Source organism: Erpetoichthys calabaricus, chromosome 3, assembly GCF_900747795.2.
Source record: "Erpetoichthys calabaricus chromosome 3, fErpCal1.3, whole genome shotgun sequence".
Lineage (NCBI taxonomy): Eukaryota > Metazoa > Chordata > Cladistia > Polypteriformes > Polypteridae > Erpetoichthys > Erpetoichthys calabaricus.
Window position 1 is genome coordinate 24,884,690 of NC_041396.2, and position 26,208 is coordinate 24,910,897.

General features: G+C 39.5%; 2 protein-coding genes across 4 annotated transcripts in view; one reads left to right on the top strand and one right to left on the bottom strand.

Moving 5' to 3' along the window:
• The window catches only part of slc25a55a (solute carrier family 25 member 55a), a 640,168-nt gene that overhangs the window by 373,057 nt on the left and 240,903 nt on the right, over positions 1-26,208 (top strand). The window lies entirely within an intron of this gene.
• Positions 1-26,208, bottom strand: part of slc5a8l (solute carrier family 5 member 8, like) — an 86,528-nt gene that overhangs the window by 39,868 nt on the left and 20,452 nt on the right. The window contains exons 3-5 of the mRNA XM_028796489.2: positions 23,184-23,235; positions 17,453-17,520; positions 28-182 (exon numbers count right to left, since the gene is read on the bottom strand). Coding sequence (XP_028652322.1) covers positions 28-182; positions 17,453-17,520; positions 23,184-23,235 — 275 coding nt within the window. The remainder of the gene's footprint in view (positions 1-27; positions 183-17,452; positions 17,521-23,183; positions 23,236-26,208) is intronic.

Sequence of the window (26,208 nt, forward strand, 5' to 3'; positions counted from 1 at the left end):
CAAATCCCTTCCAGCTTTGCTACTCACTCCCAGATATCCAGTCTACCTCCATAGTATGAGTCATTCCAAATTCGCTGAACACCACCTTGTACCACGGCTCCACGAATAATTATCGCCAAGAATCCTGACAACATGATGATCATCTGGAAGACATCTGTCCAGATCACTGCCTTAAGACCACCCTGCAAAAAAAAAAAAAAAGAAAATAGACCTTTACAAAAGCTGGATGTGAAGATGAAATTCTTACCAACCCCAATTGTTCACTATTTACATTTCTTTAATATTTGGTAATGTTGGATCTCTTCCTCTTTGCGGGGCAAAAATTAGGGAGCTGACTTCCTCTAATGTACTCATTTCTAATTCTGTCCATCCTTTTCATATCCAGTGCAGATCTTAACATAAATTCATAAAAAGAAGCAATATCAGCCCACGTGTGAGGATGGCCTCAACTCATGGTGGTCTTAAACTTTATTGACAAGCAGATAAATATCTCTTTGTGTTACTAGGGGGCTTCACCCCCTGCTTGCTTCACTTACCAACGGACCTGCGTTACACGCAGATTTGGATTTCACTTTCACCAAATAACAAATCTTTTAATTCTTGTGGATACACGTCTTCATTGGGACGAAACACTACCTCTCCCTGATGGCAACATAAATCAGACGATCTACAAGTCTCCGACTTAAAGTTCGATCTCCTTTCGCTGTTCCGTTATTTCACTGAGTAATAATTTCCATTTGTTTGCGCTAACGCGATCTTTACTATCATTTTTTTGAGACTTTCGAATTTTAGTACTTTCATTACCTCTAACCTGCTCTGCATGTGTATCGCACCAACGTTTTTGAATTCTTTACGATGTTCTACTTTGTCATCTACTCTTTGTCTTTTATTTCCAGCCCTGGGCATGGTTAAATCTCTTGGCACAAAGTCTCGTCTCGCGGGGCGTGAAAGTGTCTCTCTGAGAAAGTCACGTCTCGTCCCAGGCTAAAAAGTCTTGTCTCGTCCCAGGATTTTTTTTATTATAATAGAGAGACATTAATGGACATATACAAAACCTTTAAAAATAATAATAATAATAATAATACATTTTGCGGTACGGTGGCGTAGTGGGTAGTGCTGCTGCCTCGCAGTTGAGAGACCTGGGGACCTGGGTTCGCTTCCCAGGTCCTCCCTGCGTGGAGTTTGCATGTTCTCCCCGAGTCTGCGTGGGTTTCCTCCCACAGTCCAAAGACATGCAGGTTAGGTGCATTGGTGATTCTAAATTGGCCCTAGTGTGTGCTTGGTGTGTGTGTGTGTGTCCTGCGGTGGGTTGGCGCCCTGCCTGGGATTGGTTCCTGCCTTGCGCCCTGTGTTGGCTGGGTTTGGCTCCAGCAGACCCCCGTGACCCTGTAGTTAGGATTCAGCGGGTTGGATAATGGATGGATGGATGGATAATACATTTTATTCATATAGTGCCTTTCCCATGCTCAAGGCACAGAAGAAAAGTATTCACCCCCTTGGAAATTTCACATTTTATTGTTATACAACTTTGAATTACAGTGGGCTTAATTTTGTATTTTGTCATTGATCAACAGAAAAAGGCTCTTTAATGTCAAGTTGAAAGCAGATCTCTGTAAAATGGTCTAAATTGATTACAAACATAAAACACAATTGATCACTAAGTATTCAACCCCTTTAGTATGACACCCCTAAGTCATCACTGGGGCGGACCGTTGGTTTCAGAAGTCACAGAGTTAGTTCAATGGAGGTCACCTACCTGGGGTTTCCATTGACTGTAGGATGAATGCATAAGTATCTAAAATGGTCCGATTTGAGTTGAGTCACCATGGTGGTCTAACATACACAATGAAGACAAAAAAAAAACACTCCAAACAATTCTGTGAAATGGTGCCGAAATAACACAAATGGAGACAAGAAAATATCCAAGTCACTGAATATCCAGTTAAATTGAAGAAATGGAGCAAGTATGGGTAGCTCTTAAATCTGCATTGAGCAGGCCGGCCACAAAAGTTGAATGACTGGGTAAGAAGAAGACGAGTGAGGAAAGTGGATGAGCATATGGTGTCCAGGAAAATGGATTCTGTGTCTGGCAATTTGTGAGATTCAAGAACTGTGTTTCTGTTATTGATGTGAGAAACACTGGAGCACCACAAGGAACGGTGCCGACTCCTTTCCTTGTTACTCTCTACACCTCAGGGTATAAATATAACAGCAGGTCATGTCACTTGCAGAGAGTCTCAGATGATTCTGCACTTAGGTGGTCTATCAACAAGGGAGATGAGACAGAGGATCAGGAGTCGGGTGGAGAACTTTGTTGCTTGTGCCCCACCCTGGAAGGTTTGTGTGGGTAAAATGAATGCAGCAATATTTGGGGAATTCTGGTGGAGAACTTGATGCAGTCTGCAAGAAACCTGCAGCAAAACCAAGGAACTGCTTATTGACTTTCACCACTAAAGCGCCTGTATGGAGTGGATGCAGAGGTGGTGTACTCCTACATGTACTTGGGGGTCCACATTAATGACAAGTTGAACTTGTCTTGTAACACGGAAGAACTATAGAGGAAATTGCAGAGCAGGCTCTCTCTCCTCAGGAGAATGTGCTCATATAATATGAGTAGTGACATCCTGAACATCTTCTGTAACTGTGATGACCAGTGTGATTTTCTACACTGTGGTGTGCTGGGCTGGAAACGTCACTTCAACAGAAGCCCACCAAATGAACAAGCTAATTAAATGGGCAAGCTCAGTTATAGGACACACTCTGGACTCCTGAGTGCCATTTTGAACAATGTTGCACATCCTCTCTGTAACACACCAACACTGAACACTTTCAGCCAACAAATAATTCAGCAGAAGTGTGTCAGGAAACACTAACACTCCTTTATACCAACAGAAATACACCTGTATAGTGCCTCACTGGGACGGTCACAGCCAAGTCAGATGTTTCCCTTTCTTTTTAAATTTTCTTCCTTTTTAGTAATTCCTTTGTGTGTTCAGACTCTATCTATCTATCTATCTATCTATCTATCTATCTATCTATCTATCTATCTATCTATCTATCTATCTATCTATCTATCTATCTATCTATCTATCTATCATATAGTGCCTTTCATATCTATCTATCTATCTATCTATCTATCTATCTATCTATCTATCTATCTATCTATCTATCTATCTATCTATCATATAGTGCCTTTCATATCTATCTATCTATCTATCTATCTATCTATCTATCTATCTATCTATCTATCTATCTATCTATCTATCTAATAGTGCCTTTCATATCTATTTATCTATCTATTATATACTGCCTTTCATATCTATTTATCTATCTATTATATAGTGCCTTTCATATATCTATCTATCTATCTATCTATCTATCTATCTATCTATCTATCTATCTATCTATCTATCATATAGTGCCTTTCATATCTATTTATCTATCTATTATATACTGCCTTTCATATCTATCTACCTATCTATCTATTATATAGTGCCTTTCATATCTATCTATCTATCTATCTATCTATCTATCTATCTATCTATCTATCTATCTATCTATCTATCTATTATATAGTGCCTTTCATATCTATCTATCTATCTATTATATAGTGCCTTTCATATCTATCTATCTATCTATCTATCTATCTATCTATCTATCTATCTATCTATCTATTATATAGTGCCTTTCATATCTATCTACCTATCTATCTATTATATAGTGCCTTTCATATCTATCTATCTATCTATCTATCTATTATATAGTGCCTTTCATATCTATCTATCTATCTATTATATAGTGCCTTTCATATCTATCTATCTATCTATCTATTATATAGTGTCTTTCATATCTATTTATCTATCGATCTATTATATAGTGCCTTTCATATCTATCTATCTATCTATCTATCTATCTATCTATCTATCTATCTATCTATCTATCTATCTATCTATTATATAGTGCCTTTCATATCTATCTACCTATCTATCTATCATATAGTGCCTTTCATATCTATCTATCTATCTATCTATCTATCTATCTATCTATCTATCTATCTATCTATCTATCTATCTATTATATAGTGTCTTTCATATCTATTTATCTATCTATTATATAGTGCCTTTCATATCTATCTATCTATCTATCTATTATATAGTGCCTTTCATATCTATCTACCTATCTATCTATTATATAGTGCCTTTCATATCTATCTATCTATCTATCTATCTATTATATAGTGCCTTTCATATCTATCTATCTATCTATCTATCTATCTATCTATCTATCTATCTATCTATCTATCTATCTATCTATCTATCTATTTATCTATCTATCTATCTATTATATAGTGCCTTTCATATCTATCTATCTATCTATCTATCTATCTATCTATCTATCTATCTATCTATCTATCTATCTATCTAATATATAGTGCCTTTCATATCTATATACCTATCTATCTATTATATAGTGCCTTTCATATCTATCTATCTATCTATCTATCTATCTATCTATCTATCTATCTATCTATCTATCTATCTATCTATCTATCTATCTATCTATCTAAATGGCTGGGGCAGTACAGCATGTTCTCCCCATGTCTGTATGGACTTCCTTCCACTGTCCAAAGATGTGCAGTTTAGGGGTGTGTGTGTTTGTTTGTGTGTGTGTGTTTGTGTGTGTGTTCACCCTGTAATGGACAGACACTCTGTTCCAGCTTTTTTCCTGCCTTGCATTGACTGCTTGCTGAGATAGCTTCCCGCTTCCCCATAACCCTGCTCTGGATAAGTTGGTTTGTAAAATGGATGGATGGAAGGATAAACAAATGGCCTCATGCTTACTATCTTCTTCTTCTTTTAGCTGCTCCCATTAGGGGTTGCCACAGTGGATCATCTTCTTCCATATCTTTCTGTCCTCTGCATCTTGCTCTGTTACACCCATCACCTGCATGTCCTCTCTCACCACATCCTTATATATATACAGTACCTTCACTTAGTATACATTTCTTATTTTGCTATTTACTTTTGTTCATAGCCACTAGATGGCAGTATGTTACTTACTACACACATTTTGTTGCAGGATTGCAGCTTTTCTCCGTTGCTAAGGCTCATTTCTTGAAACACTGTTCTCATTCTTATACCTGCCTGTGGGACGTATCAATTAGAGTGCCCATGCTGACCCCTGTCCATTGACAATAGCACCTACAATTGTCACAGGAAATGCCAGAAAGGGAAAACTGAGCAATGAGAGAAGGTAACCTGGTCTGACAAATCACGTTTTCTTTAAGATCATGAGGATGGCCAGGTGCGTGTGTTGTTTACCTGGGGAAGAGATGGTAACAGGTTGCACCCTAGGAAGAAGGCTAGCCGGCGGAGGTGGTGTGATACTCTGGGAGATGTTCTACTGAGAATCCTTAGTTCCCAGCATTCATGTGAAAATTACTTTGATGTGTACCACCTATCTAAAGGGTGCTGCAGATCACATATACCCCTTCACGTCAATGATATTCCCTGATGACTGTGGCTTCTGTCAGCAGGATAATGTGCCCTACCACACGGCAAATATTGTTCAGGAGTGGTTTAAGAGAGGCTGGGCGGTCTCATGGTCTGGAACTCCTGCAGATTTTGTTTTTTTTTTTCTCCAGCTGTCTGGAGTTTTTTTGTTTTTTCTGTCATCCCTGGCCATTGGACCTTACTCTTATTCTATGTTAATTAGTGTTGTCTTATTTTAATTCTTACTTTGTCTTTTTTTTTCTTTTTTCTTCACCATGTAAAGCGCTTTGAGCTACATTATTTGTATGAAAATGTGCTATAGAAATAAATGTTGCTATTGTTGATGACAAAGAGACCAAGGTGACTTGGCCTCCAAATTCCCCAGATCTCAGTCAGATCAAGCATCTGTAGGATGTGCTGGAAAAGCAAGTTTGATCCATGGAGGCCCCACCTTGAAACTTACAGGACTTAAAGGATCTGCTGCTAACATTTTGATACCAGGTAGCCACAGGGCACCTTCAGAGGTGTTGTGCAGTCCATGCCTTGCTGGGTCAGAGAAGGTTTTGGTGGCACAAGGGGGACCTACAAAACATTAGGCAGGTGTTTTACTGTAGTTGCTGATTGGTGTGTAAGGAATATCTACAGTGCATCCGGAAAGTATTCACAGCGCATCACTTTTTCCACATTTTGTTACGTTACAGCCTTATTCCAAAATGGATTAAATTCATTTTTTCCCTCAGAATTCTACACACAACACCCCATAATGGCAACATGAAAAAAATTTACTTGAGGTTTTTGCAAATTTATTAAAAATAAAAAAACTGTGAAATCCCATGTCCATAAGTATTCACAGCCTTTGCTCAATACTTTGTCGATGCACCTTTGGCAGCAATTACAGCCTCAAGTCTTTTTGAATATGATGCCACAAGCTTGGCACACCTATCCTTGGCCAGTTTTGCCCATTCCTCTTTGCAGCACCTCTCAAGCTCCATCAGGTTGGATGGGAAGCGTCGGTGCACAGCCATTTTAAGATCTCTCCAGAGATGTTCAATCGGATTCAAGTCTGGGCTCTGGCTGGGCCACTCAAGGACATTCACAGAGTTGTCCTGAAGCCACTCCTTTGATATCTTGGCTGTGTGCTTAGGGTCGTTGTCCTGCTGAAAGATGAACCGTCGCCGCAGTCTGAGGTCAAGAGCACTCTGGAGCAGGTTTTCATCCAGGATGTCTCTGTACATTGCTGCAGTCATCTTTCCCTTTATCCTGACTAGTCTCCCAGTCCCTGCCTCTGAAAAACATCCCCACAGCATGATGCTGCCACCACCATGCTTCACTGTAGGGATGGTATTGGCCTGGTGATGAGCGGTGCCTGGTTTCCTCCAAATGTGACACCTGGCATTCACGCCAAAGAGTTCAATCTTTGTCTCATCAGACCGGAGAATTTTCTTTCTCATGGTCTGAGAGTCCTTCAGGTGCCTTTTGGCAAACTCCAGGCGGGCTGCCATGTGCCTTTTACTAAGGAGTGACTTCCGTCTGGCCACTCTGCCATACAGGCCTGATTGGTGGATTGCTGCAGAGATGGTTGTCCTTCTGGAAAGTTCTCCTCTCTCCACAGAGAACCTCTGGAGCTCTGACAGAGTGACCATCGGGTTCTTGGTCACCTCCCTGACTAAGGCCCTTCTCCCCCGATCGCTCAGTTTAGATGGCCGGCCAGCTCTAGGAAAAGTCCTGGTGGTTTCGAACTTCTTCCACTTACGTATGATGGAGGCCACTGTGCTCACTGGGACCTTCAAAGCAGCAGAAATTTTTCTGTAACCTTCCCCAGATTTGTGCCTCGAGACAATCCTGTCTCGGAGGTCTACAGACAATTCCTTTGACTTCATGCTTGGTTTGTGCTCTGACATGAACTGTCAACTGTGGGACCTTATATAGACAGGTGTGTGCCTTTCCAAATCATGTCCAATCAACTGAATTTACCACAGGTGGACTCCAATGAAGCTACAGAAACATCTCAAGGATGACCAGGGGAAACAGGATGCACCTGAGCTCAATTTTGAGCTTCATGGCAAAGGCAAATTTTTTTTTTATTTTTAATAAATTTGCAAAAATCTCAAGTAAACTTTTTTCATGTTGTCATTATGGGGTGTGTAGAATTCTGAGGAAAAAAATGAATTTAATCCACTTTGGAATAAGGCTGTAACATAACAAAATGTGGAAAAAGTGATGCGCTGTGAATACTTTCCGGATGCACTGTATAAATACAAGCAGATTGGCTAAATAATTAGTAAACCAGATTATACCAGTAATGCACAGTAAGCCTAAATCTTACATACTGATAGGTGCTACCACATGTAAAATACCTCACGAGCCTGGCAGTTTATTCACAGTAAGAAGTTTACCCTTGTGAGTGAACCCATTGAGTTGAATAACAACAAGTTATGCATTTGGTGTTATTGGGGAGCCCGAAACACCTGTGTGAAAAAACTGTCTTGGAGTTCACAGGAATGTGGAATGTTCAAGAAGGGCCTACCAGATAGCATCAGCTTGAACAGAATGTATCCTGAGTGGCTGGAGTCATTAATGACCCTGAGAGAACTCCCTTCAGCAGTGTTTGTGGTAAATGTCCTGCATGGCTGGCAGCTCCCTGTCAATAATGTGTTCCCCAGTCTTCCCCACCCTTTGAGAAGCCTTGTGCTCCTGAAGTAAACAGTTGCTAAAGCCTACAGTAACATAGCCGGGCAGAATGCTCTCAGTAGTGCACCTGGTAAGAATAACTGGTCTCATGCCAGGTTTCTTTAGCCTTCCGGAGCAAACAGAGATGCTGGCGTGCATTTCATGTTGTTTTGTGTGTGTGTCTAAGGACCAAGTCAATTTATATGCAATGTCTATGCCAAGGAACATGAGGCAGTTTGCCCTTTCTATCTCCATGTGATTAATGTACAGGGGAGCGCAGGCACTTCTCCTCTGCTTCCTGTAATCCAAAATCTCTGCTTTTACTGATAAGTTAAGAGAGATGTTGGGATCCTGATAGTGATGGGCATTACTGTTGACTTTTCTTTTCAGTCAGACACCAGGTGATACTGAGGCCAGTATTGCCGATACCGATACCGATACTGATGCAGCCAGAGTGTTATCTTGCAAGAATGGTTAATCTTCTATAAAAACTTACAGTATGTGTGGACATCAAAAAGACTTTGCATTAGTAGACTATTACATATAGTGCCAAAGATCAGACTTCTTTGCTTGTTTATTAACAAAAGTTATTAAACCTGTTTAGTTCTTGTAAACGATTTGTGGAACAACAATAAGCATTAGCATTACATTTTGTCTCAAAAAACATGAAAAAAGCATTGCATTTTTTGGTTCACAATAAATTTTTTTAATTTAAAACATGCACAACAATAAAAGTATGAAGTCAGAAGTGTAAAAAGTATAATAATGATGCAAATACCAAGGGAGCACCACTTTTGAATTCATCAGAATCACTTTCGGTTTCACTGTCCGTTTCAATTGCAATTCATCATCATTGCTGATGAGAGGCTCCTCGGCCTCTCTGCTGCTCGTATCGCTGTCAAGAGCGTGCAACAACTGGGCAGCTGAAGAACTTTTTTTACGAGATGCCATTATTACTAGGCATGGCTATAGGTGAGAGGAGAGGATGCGCCTACACCATTGACCAGGTTAGGGTTACGTTAGTTTTAGGGTAGGGGATAGAAGCCCGAAGGCAATTTTGCACAGATACACAGATCCCACAAAATAACGTTTTACTTAAAGTTACATGCACCAAGTCAAGTTGGGGAGCATGCACTGGTACAGTGTGTTGCCGCTCCCATCACACAACGAAACAACTCGGGATCCTGGTTTGCAGCACCCCAGGCAGACACACGGTCTAGTCCCACCCTCCGGAAATTACCCTCTATCTGCCGCAGCCAGGTGTTACGTGAGTGACCCCTTGGTCTGGTCCAGCCACTCGGGTCCCCAACAATGAGGATCTTACGAGCTGGATCACCTTCGGGGAAACGCGCCACATGGCCGTAGTGCTGTAACTGACGCTCCCTCACAATGCAGGTAATGTGCCTCATTCAGGACTCCATGTGCAACACAAAGTCAAACCAACAGTACCCAAGGATTTTCTGGAGAGACACAGTACCAAAGGAGTCCAGTCTTCGTCTCAGGTCACTGGATAGCGTCCATGTTTTGCAACCATATAGCAAGACGGGAAGCACCAGGATTCTAAAGACTTGGACCTTCGTCCTTTTGCATAGATATCGGGAGCGCCACACTCCCCTTTCCAGCGACCTCATGACCCCCCATGCTCTCCCAATCCGTCTACTGACTTCATAGGAAGAGTCACCAGAGACATGAATGTCACTGCCAAGGTAAGTAAACCTCTCCACAAGGTCGACACTCTCTCCGCAGACAGACACACTGCTGTGGCCGTGCCCAAGAGGTCATTAAAGGCCTGTGATTTTGGTTTTTATCAGGACACTCGCAAGCCCAGACACTCAAACTCCTTGCTCAGTCTCTCGAGTGCCCTGATGAGAGCCTCCATTAACTCCGCGAAGATCACAGCAAAGTCAAGATCCGTGAATCTTTCTTCACCAACAGATGCCCCACAGCCGCTGGACCCCATGACCTTGCCCAACACCCAGTCCATACAAACATTGAACAGATTAGGAGCAGAACACACTCCTGACAAACCCCAGAATCAACTGGGAAAAACACAGAGGTCCTGCCTCCACTCTGCACAGCACTCAGAGCACCAGTGTACAGGCCGGCCATGATATCCAGCAACCTCAAGGAGATCCCGCGAATCCCCAGGATGTCCCACAGGGCAACTCGATCAACTGAGTCAAACGTTTTGCGAAAATCGACAAAGGCTGCAAAGAAACCCTCTACAATTAAATAAATAAAAACACTCTAAAACCCCTTTCTCACTGTTTAAACATTGTTCACTTATCAATATCCATGTAAATCTATAAAATTTCATCATTTTTGCAGCAAAATTTTAAATTAAAATAAAGGGTTCAAATAGAAAGCCCCCCTACTGGTCAAACTAAAACTGCCTAAAAAGTGAAATAAATATATGATTAAAATGATACTAAAAGTGAACTTTAGAAATCCATTAAAAATAGGGTTAAACAAGTGTTTAAAAGTAGTTTAAATAAGACAGCATAAAACATTTAAAAAGCAAATAAATAATGGTTAAAATAAGACAATATTTAACTTCAGGGCCTTATACACTAATTAAGATTAGGGCTTCATGTCTACTGACTTTAAGATTAGGATTTGGATAAGGGCAAGACATAAAAGGACAAGGGTTCAAAACAATATTTTAACATTAGGGACCTGAGGTGAGACTTATTTTAACCCCAGGGCCCGGTTTCACCCCGGGATAGGGGTAGGGAAAGATGATACTGAAACTATTTTACTTTTTCCAGCCAATATTCCACCAACGCCATTGCTAAGTCACCATCCAAATACTGAGGATCATCTAAGGGTTTTAGCACATTTTTTACAGCCCAAGTGAAGTGAAAGCTAACAATATTTTTTCTTTTCTTACAAAATGGACATGATGAATATAGAAAGTTTGAAAATATATTCGAAGTACTGTATGTCCATTCATCAAGCTATAAATGTAATATACTCCTCACTAAAAACAGATTGTTTAATTGATTGTTTAATTTTCAAACAATTACAACATCCCTACATCAGATTACAGTACTAACGTTACCTGGGTACTGCCTGCCCTTCTGGAAGGTTTCTTTAAGAGTAAACCCCAGCTCTTTGGCAACCATGCCAGGCGTTTTATCCCAAGTGTCTGTGCTCTCTTCTGACCGCCTCTGTTGTATCTCCTTGTTTTCTGCAATGTGACTGACTTGCATATGTTTCACCAGGTTTGTGGTGTTACCGCAATAACGTACGGTCTTCTTTTTTTTTTTATATATATTTTTATTTTATTAATTTTCATTGTAATCATTCCATACAAACAGATCAATTTATAACCCAACAAATTTGAAGACAAATCAAACCCCACCCCTGAGAAGGAGAGCTTAGCTAAAGGAAAATTGCTTTAGGCTTTTTAATAAGGCAACATTAAACAAAAGAAGGGGAGAAGTAAATATCTATATAAATAAGAGATGGAGAAGGGAGTTAAATGCAATAATAGTTAATTCTCTTATTCTAAAATAATATTGATTAAATCCTGCCAGGTTTTGAAAAAATTTTGTACAGATCCTCTAACTGAAAATGTGATTTTTTCTAATTTCAAATAATATAAAACATCGGTTTCCCACTGACTTATAAGAGGAGAATTAGGATTCTTCCAATTTAACAAAATAAGTCAGCGTGCCAAAAGTGTAGTGAATGCAATCACCGTTTGCTTGTCCTTCTCCACTTCAAGTCCGTCTGGAAGAACACCGAACACAGCTGTTAATGGGTTAGGAGGGATTGTGACACCAAGGCTGTCTGAGAGGCACTTCATAATTTTTGTCCAAAATGATGTTAGTTTGGTGCAGGCCCAGAACATGTGACCCAGTGAGGCAGGAGCTTGGTTGCAGCGCTCGCAGGTTGGATCCTGCCCTGGAAACATTTTGGACAGTTTTAAGCGAGACAGATGGGCTCGATATATAATTTTTAGTTGAATAATTCTATGCTTTGCGCATATAGAACTCGAGTGAATTCTCTGCTTTGCTACCTTCCACTCCTTTTCTGATATATTGATTAAGAGATCTTCTTCCCAATGTCCTCTTGGATCTTTGAAAGGTAGGGACTCTAATAAGATTTTATATATTGTGGAAATAGTGTTTGTTTCCTCAAAATTGAGCAGTATTTTTTCCAGCATTGTGGAGGGTGCAAGGTGGGGGAAATCGGGCAATTTCTGTTTAACAAAATTTCTAATTTGAAGATAGTAAAAGAAATGTGTAGCTGGGAGGTTGAATTTTGAACGTAATTGTTCAAAAGATGTACATATGTTGTCTATATAAAGATCTCTGAGCATTTTAATCCTCCAGGTATTAAAAACTGGATATACTTGCGAAGGTTGAAAGAGGTGGTTCTCTTGCAGAGGTGCCACTGATAAAAGATTTTCCATCTTAAAATGCTTTCTAATTTGGTTCCATATTCTGAGTGAGTAAAGCACAATTGGGTTATTAGTATATTTGCGATAACTTTCATTTATTGGAGAGCAGAGCAGGGAATATAAAGAAGTACGACAGGATTTTACTTCTATTGCAGACCAAGCCTGTGTATGTTCATTTATTTGTGTCCAGGTTTGTATTACTTGTATGTTTGCTGCCCAGTAATAAAACTGAAAATTAGGTAAAGCCATGCCACCTTCTGCCTGAGGTCTTTGTAGGGTCGCTCTTCGGATATGTGGGTGTTTTGAGTTCCAAATGAATGAGGTTATTATTGAATCTGTTTAAAAAACGATTTATTGATATATATTGGAATGTTTTGAAATAAAAAGAGAAGTTTAGGAAGGATATTCATCTTAACAATGTTAATTCTTCCGGCTAGAGTGAGATGAAGGGTTGACCATCTATGCAAGTCTTGCTTAATTTTTTCCATACAGACGCCAAAATTTTGTTGATAAAGAGCTTTATGTTTACTTGTGATATTTACCCCTAGGTATTTAAACTGATCTGCTATGGTAAAAGGTAGGGTGTCTAATCTAATATTATATACTTGTGAATTCACTGGAAAGAGTATACTTTTATTCAGATTAATTCTAAGACCAGATATCTTTTGAAATTCTGTTAGTGCTGTTAAAACAGCGGGGACAGTGTTTTCTGGGTCTGATATATATAAGACCATATCATCTGCATATAGAGAAATTTTCTGTTCCAGTCCTTCTCTGACAATCCCCTTTATCTGATAAGAATTTCGGCAGTGAACCGCCAGTGGTTCAATAGCGATTGCAAACAACAGTGGCGACAAGGGACATACTTGTCTGGTACCAGGTTCTAGTTTAAAGTAGTCTGAGCAAATGTTATTAATACAAACTGAAGCTTCTGGACTGGTATACAGTAGTTTGATCCATGCACAAATATTCGGGCCAAACCCAAATTTCTCCAATTGCAGTAAAAAGGTAATTCCATTCAATCATTTCAAATGCTTTTTCTGCGTCTAATGATAGTAATATCTCTGGGGTGTTTGATTTTGCTGGTGAATATATAACATTAAACAAGCGTCGGAGATTTGAAGATAGGTGTCGGCCTTTAATAAATCCAGTTTGATCTTGTGATATTACCGAGGGCAGCACTTTCTCCATCCTTCTAGCTAGGATTTTTGAGAGTATCTTAACATCATTATTCAGGAGTGAAATTGGTCTGTATAATGCACATTGTAACAAGTCCTTATTTTGTTTAGGAAAGACGGTGATTAATGTCTGTCGAAATGTTTGAGATAGTATTTGGTTGTCTCTAGCTTCTGTAAATGTTGCCAATAAGAGGGGAGCTAGCTGAGTGGAGAATTTCTTATAAAATTCTACAGGGTAACCATCAGGGCCTGATGATTTCCCGCTTTGTAGTGACTTTATAGCGTCTAGTAATTCTGTTAGCGTTAGAGGTTTATCCAGTTCCTCAGCACTTAAAGCATCTATTTGTGGTATCTGTGATGTTTCCAGGAATGCATTAGATTGTGTGTTGTCTTCTGTGGGCTCAGTAGAATATAAAGACTTATAGTAATCTCTAAATGTGTGCATTATTTTATTATGGTCGATGATTTCTTCTCCATTCTTGTTGGTGATTACTGGTATTGCATTGTGAACTTCTTGTTTATGAATTTGTTGAGCTAAAAGCTTATTAGCTTTTTCTCCGTGTTCATAGTAATGCTGTCTAGACTTATAAATAAGTTGTTCAGTTTCTTTAGTTGTTAAGATGTTAAGTTCTGTATGCAGGGAATGCCTTTTCCTGTGGAGAACTTCATTTGGACGCCTGGCTTGTTCTTCATCTATTCTAGTAATTTCATTTCTTAGCTCTGACACTTTCTTGGTTTCTAATTTATTTCTGTGGGAAAGATATGAAATTATCTGTCCTCTTAAGAAGGCCTTTAGAGTTTCCCAGAGTGTTCCTGCAGAAACCTCTGTGGACATGTTTGTCTCTAGGAAGAAGCTGATTTGTTTGGATATAAATTCTGTGCAGTTCTCGTCTGCCAATAAAAGAGGGTTAAGACGCCATCTGCGAGGTGAGTGTGAGGAGCTTATTGATTTTAGCTCCAAGACTAGAGGGGCATGGTCAAAGATAACAATTGTGTCGTATTTGCATGATTTAATTGTAGGCAGGAAATTATTATCTATAAAAAAATAATCAATTCTTGAGTAACTATAATGCACTGGTGAGTAGAATGAATACGATCTTGAGTTTGGGTTAAGAAACCTCCAGGGGTCTGATAAGTTGTGATCATTTAAAAACTGTGTAATTATCTTTGCAGTATTAGATGTCGTCCCCCCAGTCACAGGAGTCCTATCTAAGAGTGGATTTAAAACACAATTAAAGTCCCCAGCCATTATAATTTTATGAGTGTTCACATTGGGAATGGATGCAAAACGTATGGTCTTCTAACACGTATCACATTTTGCATCATTATTGTTCAGTGGAGTAAAATAATTCCAAACAACGCTTTGCTTTCTTTCTTCCATTGACTCACATTTACATTCCCACTGCTTTGGTTGGTAGACAGCAGCACTGCCCGTGTGAATGCAGGACGATGGAAGGAAGGAAAAGTAGCTTCCGTTTTACACAGCATAACATGTTTAATTTAATCATCATGTTCTCACCATCAAATGCCATTTAAAAATAATTTCTAATAAATTTGCACATTTTTGAAAATGTGTAGCTTTAATGTGAACATTGAAGTTTAAATTAAAAGGTCAGGATAGAAAGTATTGATACTTTAGTATTGATCCGTCCATGCCTATAGTTCCTGGCACCATTTCTGCAGGGTTCTCAACTCCTCTCTATAGGCCATTTCATCGGTGAGGTTGAAGATGCCAATGATGACTACATGATCAACGAACTTGACAATGGTAGGAGCTGTGCATGACTCTGAACTTATAGGTGAACAGGGAGTGGACTAAGCACACAGCCCTGAGGGATGCCCGTACTCAGAGTTAGTGTAGATGAAGTACCAATGCTGACTCTTTTAAAGGCCGCCAATCGCCACCAGTGTTGTGCACGAATGAGTTCAAAAGAGCGCATTCATTGAACAAGCTCATTTTTCTAAGAACAGTAAACTTAACATAACGTATTTGCAAGGGAAGAAATTGAACGTGAGCAAGTTCAGTTTTATGTGACATTCTTTATCTGGTTTAGGTCCAGATTAAACATTTTGCCTTACCCTGTAATGTAGGGTTGGAGCTGAATTTGAATACTGTATTCAGATAAGCACAAATAGTGGATTTTTCTGAATATTTATTTTGTACGCATGTTTTGCCATTTATTTGTATTCAGAACAAATAATGTAGTGGGTGGTGCACTGGGTAGTGCTGCTGCATCACAGTTAGAAGACCTGGGTTCGCTTCCCAGGTCCTCCCTGCGTGGAGTTTGCATGTTCTCCCCGTGTCTGCGTGGATTTCCTCCCACAGTCCAAAGACATGGAGGTTAGGTGCATTGGCGATTCTAAATTGTCCCTAGTGTGTGCTTGGTCTGTGTGTGTGCCCTGTGGTGGGCTGGCACCCTGCCCGGGTTTGTTTCCTGCCTTGCACCCTGTGTTGGCTGGGATTGGCTCCAGCAGACCCCCGTGACCCTGTAGTTAGGATATAACGGGTTGGATAATGGATGGATGGATGGACAAATAATGTAAAATCAAATGCCTGCTTGTGCTGAAGTTGCACCCCTGCTGACACGAGCACATGGTGAAGTTCCGCTTTTGCTTTTAGGAAAACGTACTTCGCGAGGCCATTTTATATTTTTCCCCGTTGGACATGCAATATGTGATGCGAATTTTGACCAGCAGCGTAATAAGTTAGTTCACCAACACGGTGGTTCCACAGTCACCATTGTTGTCACATGGTTGGAAATAGAGCGGTAATTTATACAGTATGTATACTTACATCTATTTAATTTCTATTTTTAACCTGGAGGATATTAACATATATGTTTATACGTGTTTGTTGCTGGGTATAACTCAATAGTGTATTTAAATAAAAATGTCTTCATATTGTATTGTGACTTTCCCATTAGGATTAATAAAGTATCTATCTATTATATAGTGCATTTCATATCTATCTATCTATCTATCTATCTATCTATCTATCTATCTATCTATCTATCTATCTATCTATCTATTATATAGTGCCTTTCATATCTATCTACCTATCTATCTATCAGTTATATAGTGCCTTTCACATATCTATCTATCTATCCCATTGGGATTAATAAAGTATCTATCTATCTATCTATCTATCTATCTATCTATCTATCTATCTATCTATCTATCAGTTATATAGTGCCTTTCATATCTATCTACCTATCTATCTGTCAGTTATATAGTGCCTTTCATATCTATCTATCTATCTATCTATCTATCTATCTATCTATCTATCTATCTATCTATCTATCTATCTATCTATCTATCAGTTATATAGTGCCTTTCATATTTATCTATCTATCTATTTTATTCAAGAACACTGTAATAGCCTAATATAAGGTATGCACAATTGAAAAAAACTAAACTCATGGGTCATTTATTCTCACTCCTTAAAAAACACAAAATGAACTGAACATAAACTAGTTCAAAATTGAAACAGTGAACTATGAACATGAATTTATTCATTTTAATCTGTGTGAACTGAACTTTGAGTGAGTTCTTGTGAGGTGTGAACTTGCACAACACTGACCGCCACTGTTGTCTTAGGGCTAGTTCATTCCTCGGTTGCTTCCCCTGCATTGCTACAATGTCACATCTAAATTTGTATTTATTAGAATTAAAGCTTGAAATTACAAAATATCTAGCCAACTCACCACAGTGCAGTAGATGGTGCACACTATTCCTGTTCCCGCCAAAACTCCCCAGAGGTCCAAACCAGTAACTATAAAACATAACAAGGAGTGAAATATCAGATGCATTTTTACGTTTCCTTCCGATGTAACATAGAAACAAAAGCAACATAACAATGTCAACCTAAACACCTGCAGTAAATGTCCGCCTGCCAAACTCTGTGCATCCCACAACACAAGGTAACTTCTAGTAGCAGTAGCAGTAGTATTATTGTCAGGTATACAGAGTACAGTGAAATTCTTACTCACATATGTGAACATCACCACTCTCTGGCGCCGTGATAAATAAAACAGATTGAAATACAGACTGTCCTGTTACAGGTGCCCTTACAAACCTTGTGCGCAAACCGTAGAGGTTTAGAGGTCAAGAGCACTCACTGATATGGGCAAAGAAATAACAACAGCAACAACATTTACTCCTAGCACAGTTTCATACACCGGACGTAGCTCAAAGTGCTTCCTATAGGTTGATCTTTGATGGCTCATGAGACTTAAAAGAGTTTTTCATTTCTGTTTAATTTAAGAATCAACTTTTGTCACAGATGTTTCTCCCAAAATTTCTTAGAACAGTGCTTCCCAAACTCGGTCCTGGGGACCCACTGTGGCTGCAGGTTTTTGTTCCAACCAGATTTATATTCAGTGACAATACCTGATGACTCTGAGCTCATTGTAATTAGCTGTTTTTTTGTGTTTTTTTCTCATATTCTACATTCAGAAAAGCACAGCAGCATGATTTTTACATTTGTAAGACACTAGCTGTACCCTGTGGCTTTGCCCACATAAGTAATGAAACAGGACAAACTTTAAAAAGCAATAGACGTTGCCACTGTATCTGATCATGTTCAGCCCTGACAGGAGAGCGTTCCCTGCATGGGGAGAAAAGCACACGGCTGTGATATCTCTGGCAATCAGCAGCTACCCTCTGAAACACATGGAGCTCTGATCTCTCTCTCAAAAACGTCAAACGGTACTCCTTAACAATCTGTAGATGATAATGTCTGCTGAACAAGCAGGTATCGCTAACTAAACAGAGGCACGGTGCACTCCAACACGTGGCGAGACGTAGAGCAACTCGAACAGAGGCTGGCGAGTGAATGAGGAAGGCCCCGACCCCCTGCTCTCGGCCCACAGCCGCTCTGTTGGATTTGCATAAATACATCGGTACCGCAAGCGAACTATGAGACTTAGCACGATGAGAGAAGTCACAAAATGAACCGAAAAGTTCAAGCAAATTATAGAAAACAACCAGAACTAAATCTGTTAAGTAATTATCTCGTAAAAGGCAGACATAGAGACAGAAAGTGCTTGAACCACGAAATTTTTAAAAGCGTTTCTTAGTGAGCACCTATGGGCCAAGGGTAACCTACATTTCAAATTTCAAGTCCTCATGGTTCGGAAGATTTCGTGATGAGTGAGCCTGTGGTATTTGACTTTTAAAAATATAGATTTAGAAATAGTTCTGCTGTTGCTATAGATTTAAATGCTTAGCTCACTTTTGTTGATTTCATTCTATTTCGCTCTTTCTCTGTGCGTTCCCCCTTCATTGTATCTTATTAATGACAATTAAAAACAAGCAGAGCAGGCAGCCAGGAAAACAACACTGAATCACGAATGGCTGCAAGTACTTTAGCGTCAAACCCACTAATTAGAAAACAATGAATGAATTAAACAATTAGAACACCTGGAAAAGTAGAATGAAAATCAAGATGAAAATATTGTTCAAAAGAAAATAAATACATTATTCCCATATAACTGCTTGGTACATTTTAATATATATATATATATTTTTTTTACCAAACTTAGTTTTCTAATTTCTAATATTGTTACCAAAAGACATAACTCGGAAATAACAGTTCACTTAATTAGCCCAGGAGTCCAATTAAAAACACAAAGGTGGTCAGTACAAAAACCTGCATCCAAAGGGGGTCCCCAGGACCGAGGTTGTGAAACACTGCTTTAGGACATGAATAAGACATGAGATAAAACTGAGGTGAAAATCGAGAATTTATTTTGAAAAGCATGGTATATTTTGAGAGATCTCTTTCTAGTGTTGTTATAATTTCTTTCCAAACTTCACGTTTTTTACTGGACTGATGCCTTTACCCAGGGTGACATAAAACACTTGGTTCCATTTCTTTTGTTTTTTCCAATTGAGCACAAACAGACAAAGTGACTTTCTCATGATCACATGGTGTCAGTAGTGGGATTTAAACCCACAAATTCACATTTTGAAATCCAAAGTCTTAACCGCTATGCCACACCATTCTCGAATGAGAACTTGAACTGGAAAATCGCAGTATAAATCAGTGTTACACCGAAGCAGGGATCCTGACAGGAAGTATCACCACCTGCTTGTGGGAATAGCAGGACCGCAAGGCTCTTCAGAGAGTGGTGTGGTCCACTCCACACATCACTGGGTGTGCACTGTCTGACATCAAGGATGTCTACACCAGGCGATGTCGGAGCAGGGCAAAGAAAACTGCCAATGATTGCAGCCATCCCAACAACGGCTGCGGTCAGGTAAACACGACTGCTGCATAAAGTCCAATTCAGAGAGACTGAGGAGTGGACTCTTCTGTCCATAGTCCATCTGCATCTTGAATGAGGAACATGTCTAAAAGTACAGTACATGATGCTCTATTGTTAACTCTCTTACATTAAGGCAAGGTGTTGACTTAAAGTGTGTGCCAGATGTTGACATTAGTCGGCATTCAGGGGTAGATGGCAGTAATCAGCTGTAACCATCGACAAAACCCGCTCTCATGTTATAGTTCGACTCTCTTTGCCAGCAGTATGCCTCTTGCAGCATGTGTTACACTAGTGCCACTGTTTCAGATGTCTGTTGGTGCGTACTGTGACCGCTGTAGTTGTCACCACCACCTGCACGAAGAAAGCATCTGCTTGGCTGCAACTGGCTGCACAAAGACAGCTGCTCGTATGCCACCAGCTGGCTGTGTGCCACCAACAGCACTCACAGTACGCGGAAACAGATGCCTGAAACAGCAGCACCAGTGCAACCCATACTGCAAGCAGTGTAATGTGGCACTGTACGCCATTGGCTACTCCTAGCTTTGCCATACCTTGCAGGACTATGCTACTGTATGTAATAGGTTTGTGAATTCACATAGTGTAGAGTCTCATGGAACATAATACACAGTGACAATTGTTAGAAATAAATATCTTATGGTGAATGATGTGTGAAACCATTCCTTTGTGTGCCTTTCAGAAAACCAATTTTTTTGGAAATAATATTCAGCCTTGGGCCAAAACGGAAATAAAATAATTAGCCCTCAAAGAGTTAAGTTATCAATGCATTCATTTATTTAGTTATTATTACTATATTTAAAGTTCTATCAATGAATTTTGATATTTATAAAGTCAGGTATTATTGTCCTTTTGTTATTCTGCTTAAAGGCAGAGTCATTGGAGATGAGCAACTTAGCATTTCACTACATATTGTGCTGTATGTACAATTTGTATGCGACAAATTAAATGTAATTTGATTTGATTTGAGTTCTCCCACCAAAATCCTTATCGGACTGGCAGAACTGGATCTTACCCACAATGCTTTCTTTTTTCTCACCAGGTCAGTGGTGTGGTAATTAGTGTCAGAATGCCATCTAGCCATGCGAACATCTTCATTGGTTGAGTGGAATAGCATTTCTTGTCTTCCTACCTATTTAGGGTCTGTATCAGACCTATACTGCATTGTGAGTCCCTTGTCTTGCACCTCAAAACATGAGGCTGAGGCTCAGTACTTTAGCAAAACCAACTTTATTCATCTTGAAACAGGTACGGCACGGTTATTTATTGTACCAGGATCTACCATTCTCCTATACATTGCGAATTTCCCCTTGGGATTAATAAAGTATCTATCTATCTATCTATCTATCTATCTATCTATCTATCTATCTATCTATCTATCTATCTATCTATCTATCTATCTATCTATCTATCTATCTATCTATCTATCTATCTATCTATCTATCTACACAGACACGGCAGTCAGGCAGGGTCATGGCCAAGTAATCCTGTTCCCTACATTTATAATGTTCAGATAAAGGGGATTGTCAGAGAAGGACTGGAACAGAAAATTTCTCTATATGCAGATGATATGGTCTTATGTATATCAGACCCAGAAAACACTGTGCCTGCAGTTCTAACAGCACTAACAGAATTTCAAAAGATATCTGGTCTTAAAATTAATCTGAATAAAAGTATACTCTTTCCAGTATTTTGTTAAATTGGAAGAATCCTAATTCTCCTCTTATAAGTCAGTGGGAAACCGATGTTTTATATTATTTGAAATTGGAAAAAATCAAATTCTCAGTTAGAGGATCTGTACAAACTTTTTTCAAAACCTGGCAGGATCTGATCAATATTATTTTAGAATAAGAGAAATAACTATTACCACATTTAATTCCCTTCTCCATCTCTTATTTACATATATATTTATTTCTCCCTTTCTTTTGTTTAATGTTGTCTTATTAAAAAGCCCTAAGCAATTCTCCTTTAGCTAAGCTCTCCTTCTCAGGGGTGGGGTTTGATTTGTCTTTAATTTGTTTGGTTATAAATTGAACTATTTGTATGGAATGATTACAATAAAAATTAATAAAATAAAATAAAAAAAAAATATATATAATGTTCCTTGCATCACCCATCGACGACAGGCACTTATAGCGTGAAAGTGATTGATTTGGATTTGCTTTTGCTGCGAGCCGCTGCAGCACTGGGAGCCTGCAGTTGCCCCGGCAATTGATGAGCTGTCTTCTACAGACACAGCGATCACGCTTCGGGATGCTCTTCGGCGTGTCGTCCTAATGGGGGGAGTTCCCAAAAGAGTATTACACATATATAAATGATTGTGTTGGTGCCGTCTCGTGCTCCAGAAGCCAGCTGCAGGAATTCATTCATGATGTTACTAGTTTCTGCCAGTCTCTCAAGGTTACAGTTGACAATTCCACCACAAGTGTATCATTTTTCATTGTCTGTCTTTCTCTATTAGCTTTCCAGGACTTAATCCATTGGTCTATTACAAGAAAACTGATTCACGCAGTTACCTTCTCTTACAGCTCCTTCCATTTCCTGCACACTAAACACTCTTGGCCATCTTTTACAACTCCTTAGACCCTTCCGCCTCTGCAGTGATGAAGGTGACTTCTGTTTAGAAGCACTCAGATTGAGGAGTTTCTTCATGGACAGAGGATACCCTTTTCATATTGTGGGCAGGGCCCTTAATCAAGCCAGGAGCAGACCTCATAACATCCACTACAATAGAAACCTCGATAATGAAACCCGCATCCTGCTGGTCCCCCCATTCCACCATACCACCCTAAGTAAGAATCTTATTTGTGCTGTGGACACATGACAAGAAACTGAAGTGATGTTAACTGATTGACCCACACACAGTTCATCTTTGGGACTTTTCTTCGAGTACCTTCACATTGACAGGAAAAGTGTAGCAAGGAGGTTTGAATGTTTAGCATATAAGTTAACTGCTTACCATTACATGGTACTAAAGAGAAATTTTAAGCATAGGATTGAATATTGACTCACTATTTCCTGTCACCCACCAAGCCACAGGCTTTCTACCAAGAACTGAAGTGCCTTGTGCCCTGTGGTATTTGTACCAACAGTGCCTTCCTATATATCTCTCACATGACTCAGTGGTTAGCAACAGTTTTATTTAACCTACCTAGGTTCAGAGCCAGTGCCGGAGCGTAGATCACCATGCCAGTATACAAGACCTGCAAGGAAACCAAACACAATTAGGAAATAGAAGAGGAAAATGAAAACAACAACAGAGCAGTTCTAAATATAGGAAGGTTAACCTCATTACCATATGATCTGTGTGTTCTGCTCCAGATTACACTTAAATTACTCATTCCTACCCTCCAACTAAGAAAGGGGCTATTAAGTGATAAGCTTAGGTCCACTCGGGTGGATGAGCTGGCAGTGTCCTTGATTAATGGACTTTCTGTCAGGCATACTACAGTTTGTGAGGCTCAAGGACCGTGTGAGCACCACAAGGAGCAGTCCTGTCTCCCTTTCTCTTCACTCTGACCATAAATTTAACATTAGTGTCATGCATGGGCACTTGATGATCACCTTTCAGACTCTGCTAATGCTTGTGGTACCACTCCGGGGTGAGAGTGGGAGCTGTCAAAAGCAGTTATCTTTTCATTTACCCTCCTCAGTGCCAAAAAGACACCCAGTGAGGTCAACTGAGATACTCCCACAATGTTCCAAAAATGCCCCGCCCCTTCTGTTTGAACCATATAAATTCAGATGTCACCAGAAGGTGTGGTCACATTTAAAAGCCAGACCCTTTATATGAAGGACGTCCCTGACCCTGACCAGCTTGATAAAGTCTTTTTGTGACAGAAGCCCTGTTGGCCTTATAGGTACTTATCATCCTTTTTTTACTGTTTTTGCACCCCAAAGTGCCTGATTACGTTTTTTGCACTCTGTCAGTCTCACAACTATTCCTGATGACTCCTCAGACTGTTTGTCCCCTGACAGCAGATTATCTTACTAAGAAAAAATTTCTGATGATTCTGCAGTTATGGTGCATATTGATAAGGGGGATGAGACATTGGACAGAAGTCAAGTGGAGATCTTTGAGAATTGTTTGCAACTCAGCATCAACAAACAAACTGCTACACCTGGTCATTTTTCAGGGAGTGGAGGTAAAGATGATGAACTTATTTTAATTATGCATCTTAAAATGTGTTGTCATGCTCTGTGTACTGAAACATGACTCCGTCATATGAATTATCATCATTCTAAATATAGAGTTAATTATTTATCTATACTAATAAAAGGCAAAGCCCTCACTGACTGACTGACTGACTGACTCATCACTAATTCTCCAACTTCCCGTGTAGGTGGAAGGCTGAAATTTGGCAGGCTCATTCCTTACAGCTTACTTACAAAACTTAGGCAGGTTTCATTTCGAAATTGTACACGTAATGGTCATAACTGGAACCTCTTTTTTGTCCATATACTGTAATGGATTGCAGGTCGATGGCTGTGGGAGGCGGAGTCGTGTATCGCGTCATCACGCCTCCTACGTAATCACGTGAACTGAAAACAAGGAACAGCCACAAAGAGCGCTGAAGAAAACATTCATTACACAATTGAGAAACAGCAGAGAAGCTGTGTAAAGACAGCTTCACAAAAAAACAGATCCTTAACAAATTGTTATTGGTATATTTTCCCTCAGTTTAAAAAGGTTTTCTTTTCTTCTTAATAAAAATTTAAAAGCAGAACTTCGCCGCTGCAAAGCGCGCCTAACTTTATTGAAAAGAAACTAAACTTGCAGCACCGCTCTTCAATGACGCGCCGCTATTTAATGACACTTGCCTAACGCCTGACTTTATTGAAAAGAAACTAAACTTGCAGTGCCGCTATTCAATGATGCGCCACTATTCTATGACACTTGCCTAACGCCTGACTTTATTGAAAAGAAACTAAACTTGCAGCGCCGCTCTTCAATGACGCGCCACTATTCAATGACACTTGCCTAACGCCTGACTTTATTGAAAAGAAACTAAACTTGCAGTGCCGCTATTCAATGACGCGCCACTATTCTATGACACTTGCCTAACACATGACTTTATTGAAAAGAAACTATATATGTATGTCTATATATATATATATATGTAGATATGTATATATATATATATATATATATATATATATATATATATATGTAGATATGTAAATATGTATATGTATATATATATATGTGTCTGTATGTGTATACATATAAATATGTGTGTATGTTTGTATGTATGTATGTGTGTATATATGTATATATATGTTGATGTGTATATGTAAATATGTATATATATGTATATATGTATATGTATATATATGTTTACATAACCTCTTTAACACACTACTTCTCCGCTGCGAAGCGCCGGTATTTTGCTAGTAAATATATATTGTATATATTTATGCATATGTATAAAAGTATATGCAAATTATAAATATATATATATATATATATATATATATATATATATATATATATAGAGGACATAAACCCAGCATATGCCAATTCAAGAAGGACGTATACACAATGATTAAACTATACAACCCCCCCCCCCCCCCCCCCCCTTGATCATACTGACTTAGTCACCTCCACCCACCCCCAACACCCCCCCCCCCCATACTGAATGTGTTGCTATATATTGCCTTTGATTCTTGTAAGTCTAAGCATTATCCTCAGTTTGTGAGGAGCGGATGTTAGCAGATTGCTGGCCAACCACAAGCGTTACCTGGTAGGTAACCACCCATACAATCAGATTGTGACACAGACTTCGAATGCCGTGAATGTAATTACCCCGATCTACATGCTGTCAAATAAATGAACCACACGCCGTGGCGCAACGTTAGGGGCATCGCCTCTGGCGCCGAGGTTCGATTCCCGAGAGGGAGTGCAGTAGAGTGTGTACACCTGATGAGCCCAGAATGAGGGCGAAACACGTGTCGCATACTCTTTGCATTTATTTGACAGTAAACTATTTCAACCATTCTATGATCTGCTCCTCACAAACTGAGGGCACCGTGGCGGATGTTAGCAGATTGCTGGCCAACCACAAGCGTTACCTGGTAGGTAACCACCCATACAATCAGATTGTGACACAGACTACGAATGCCGTGAATATATATATATATATATATAAATATTGTGAAGAGGGGGGCTGAATGCA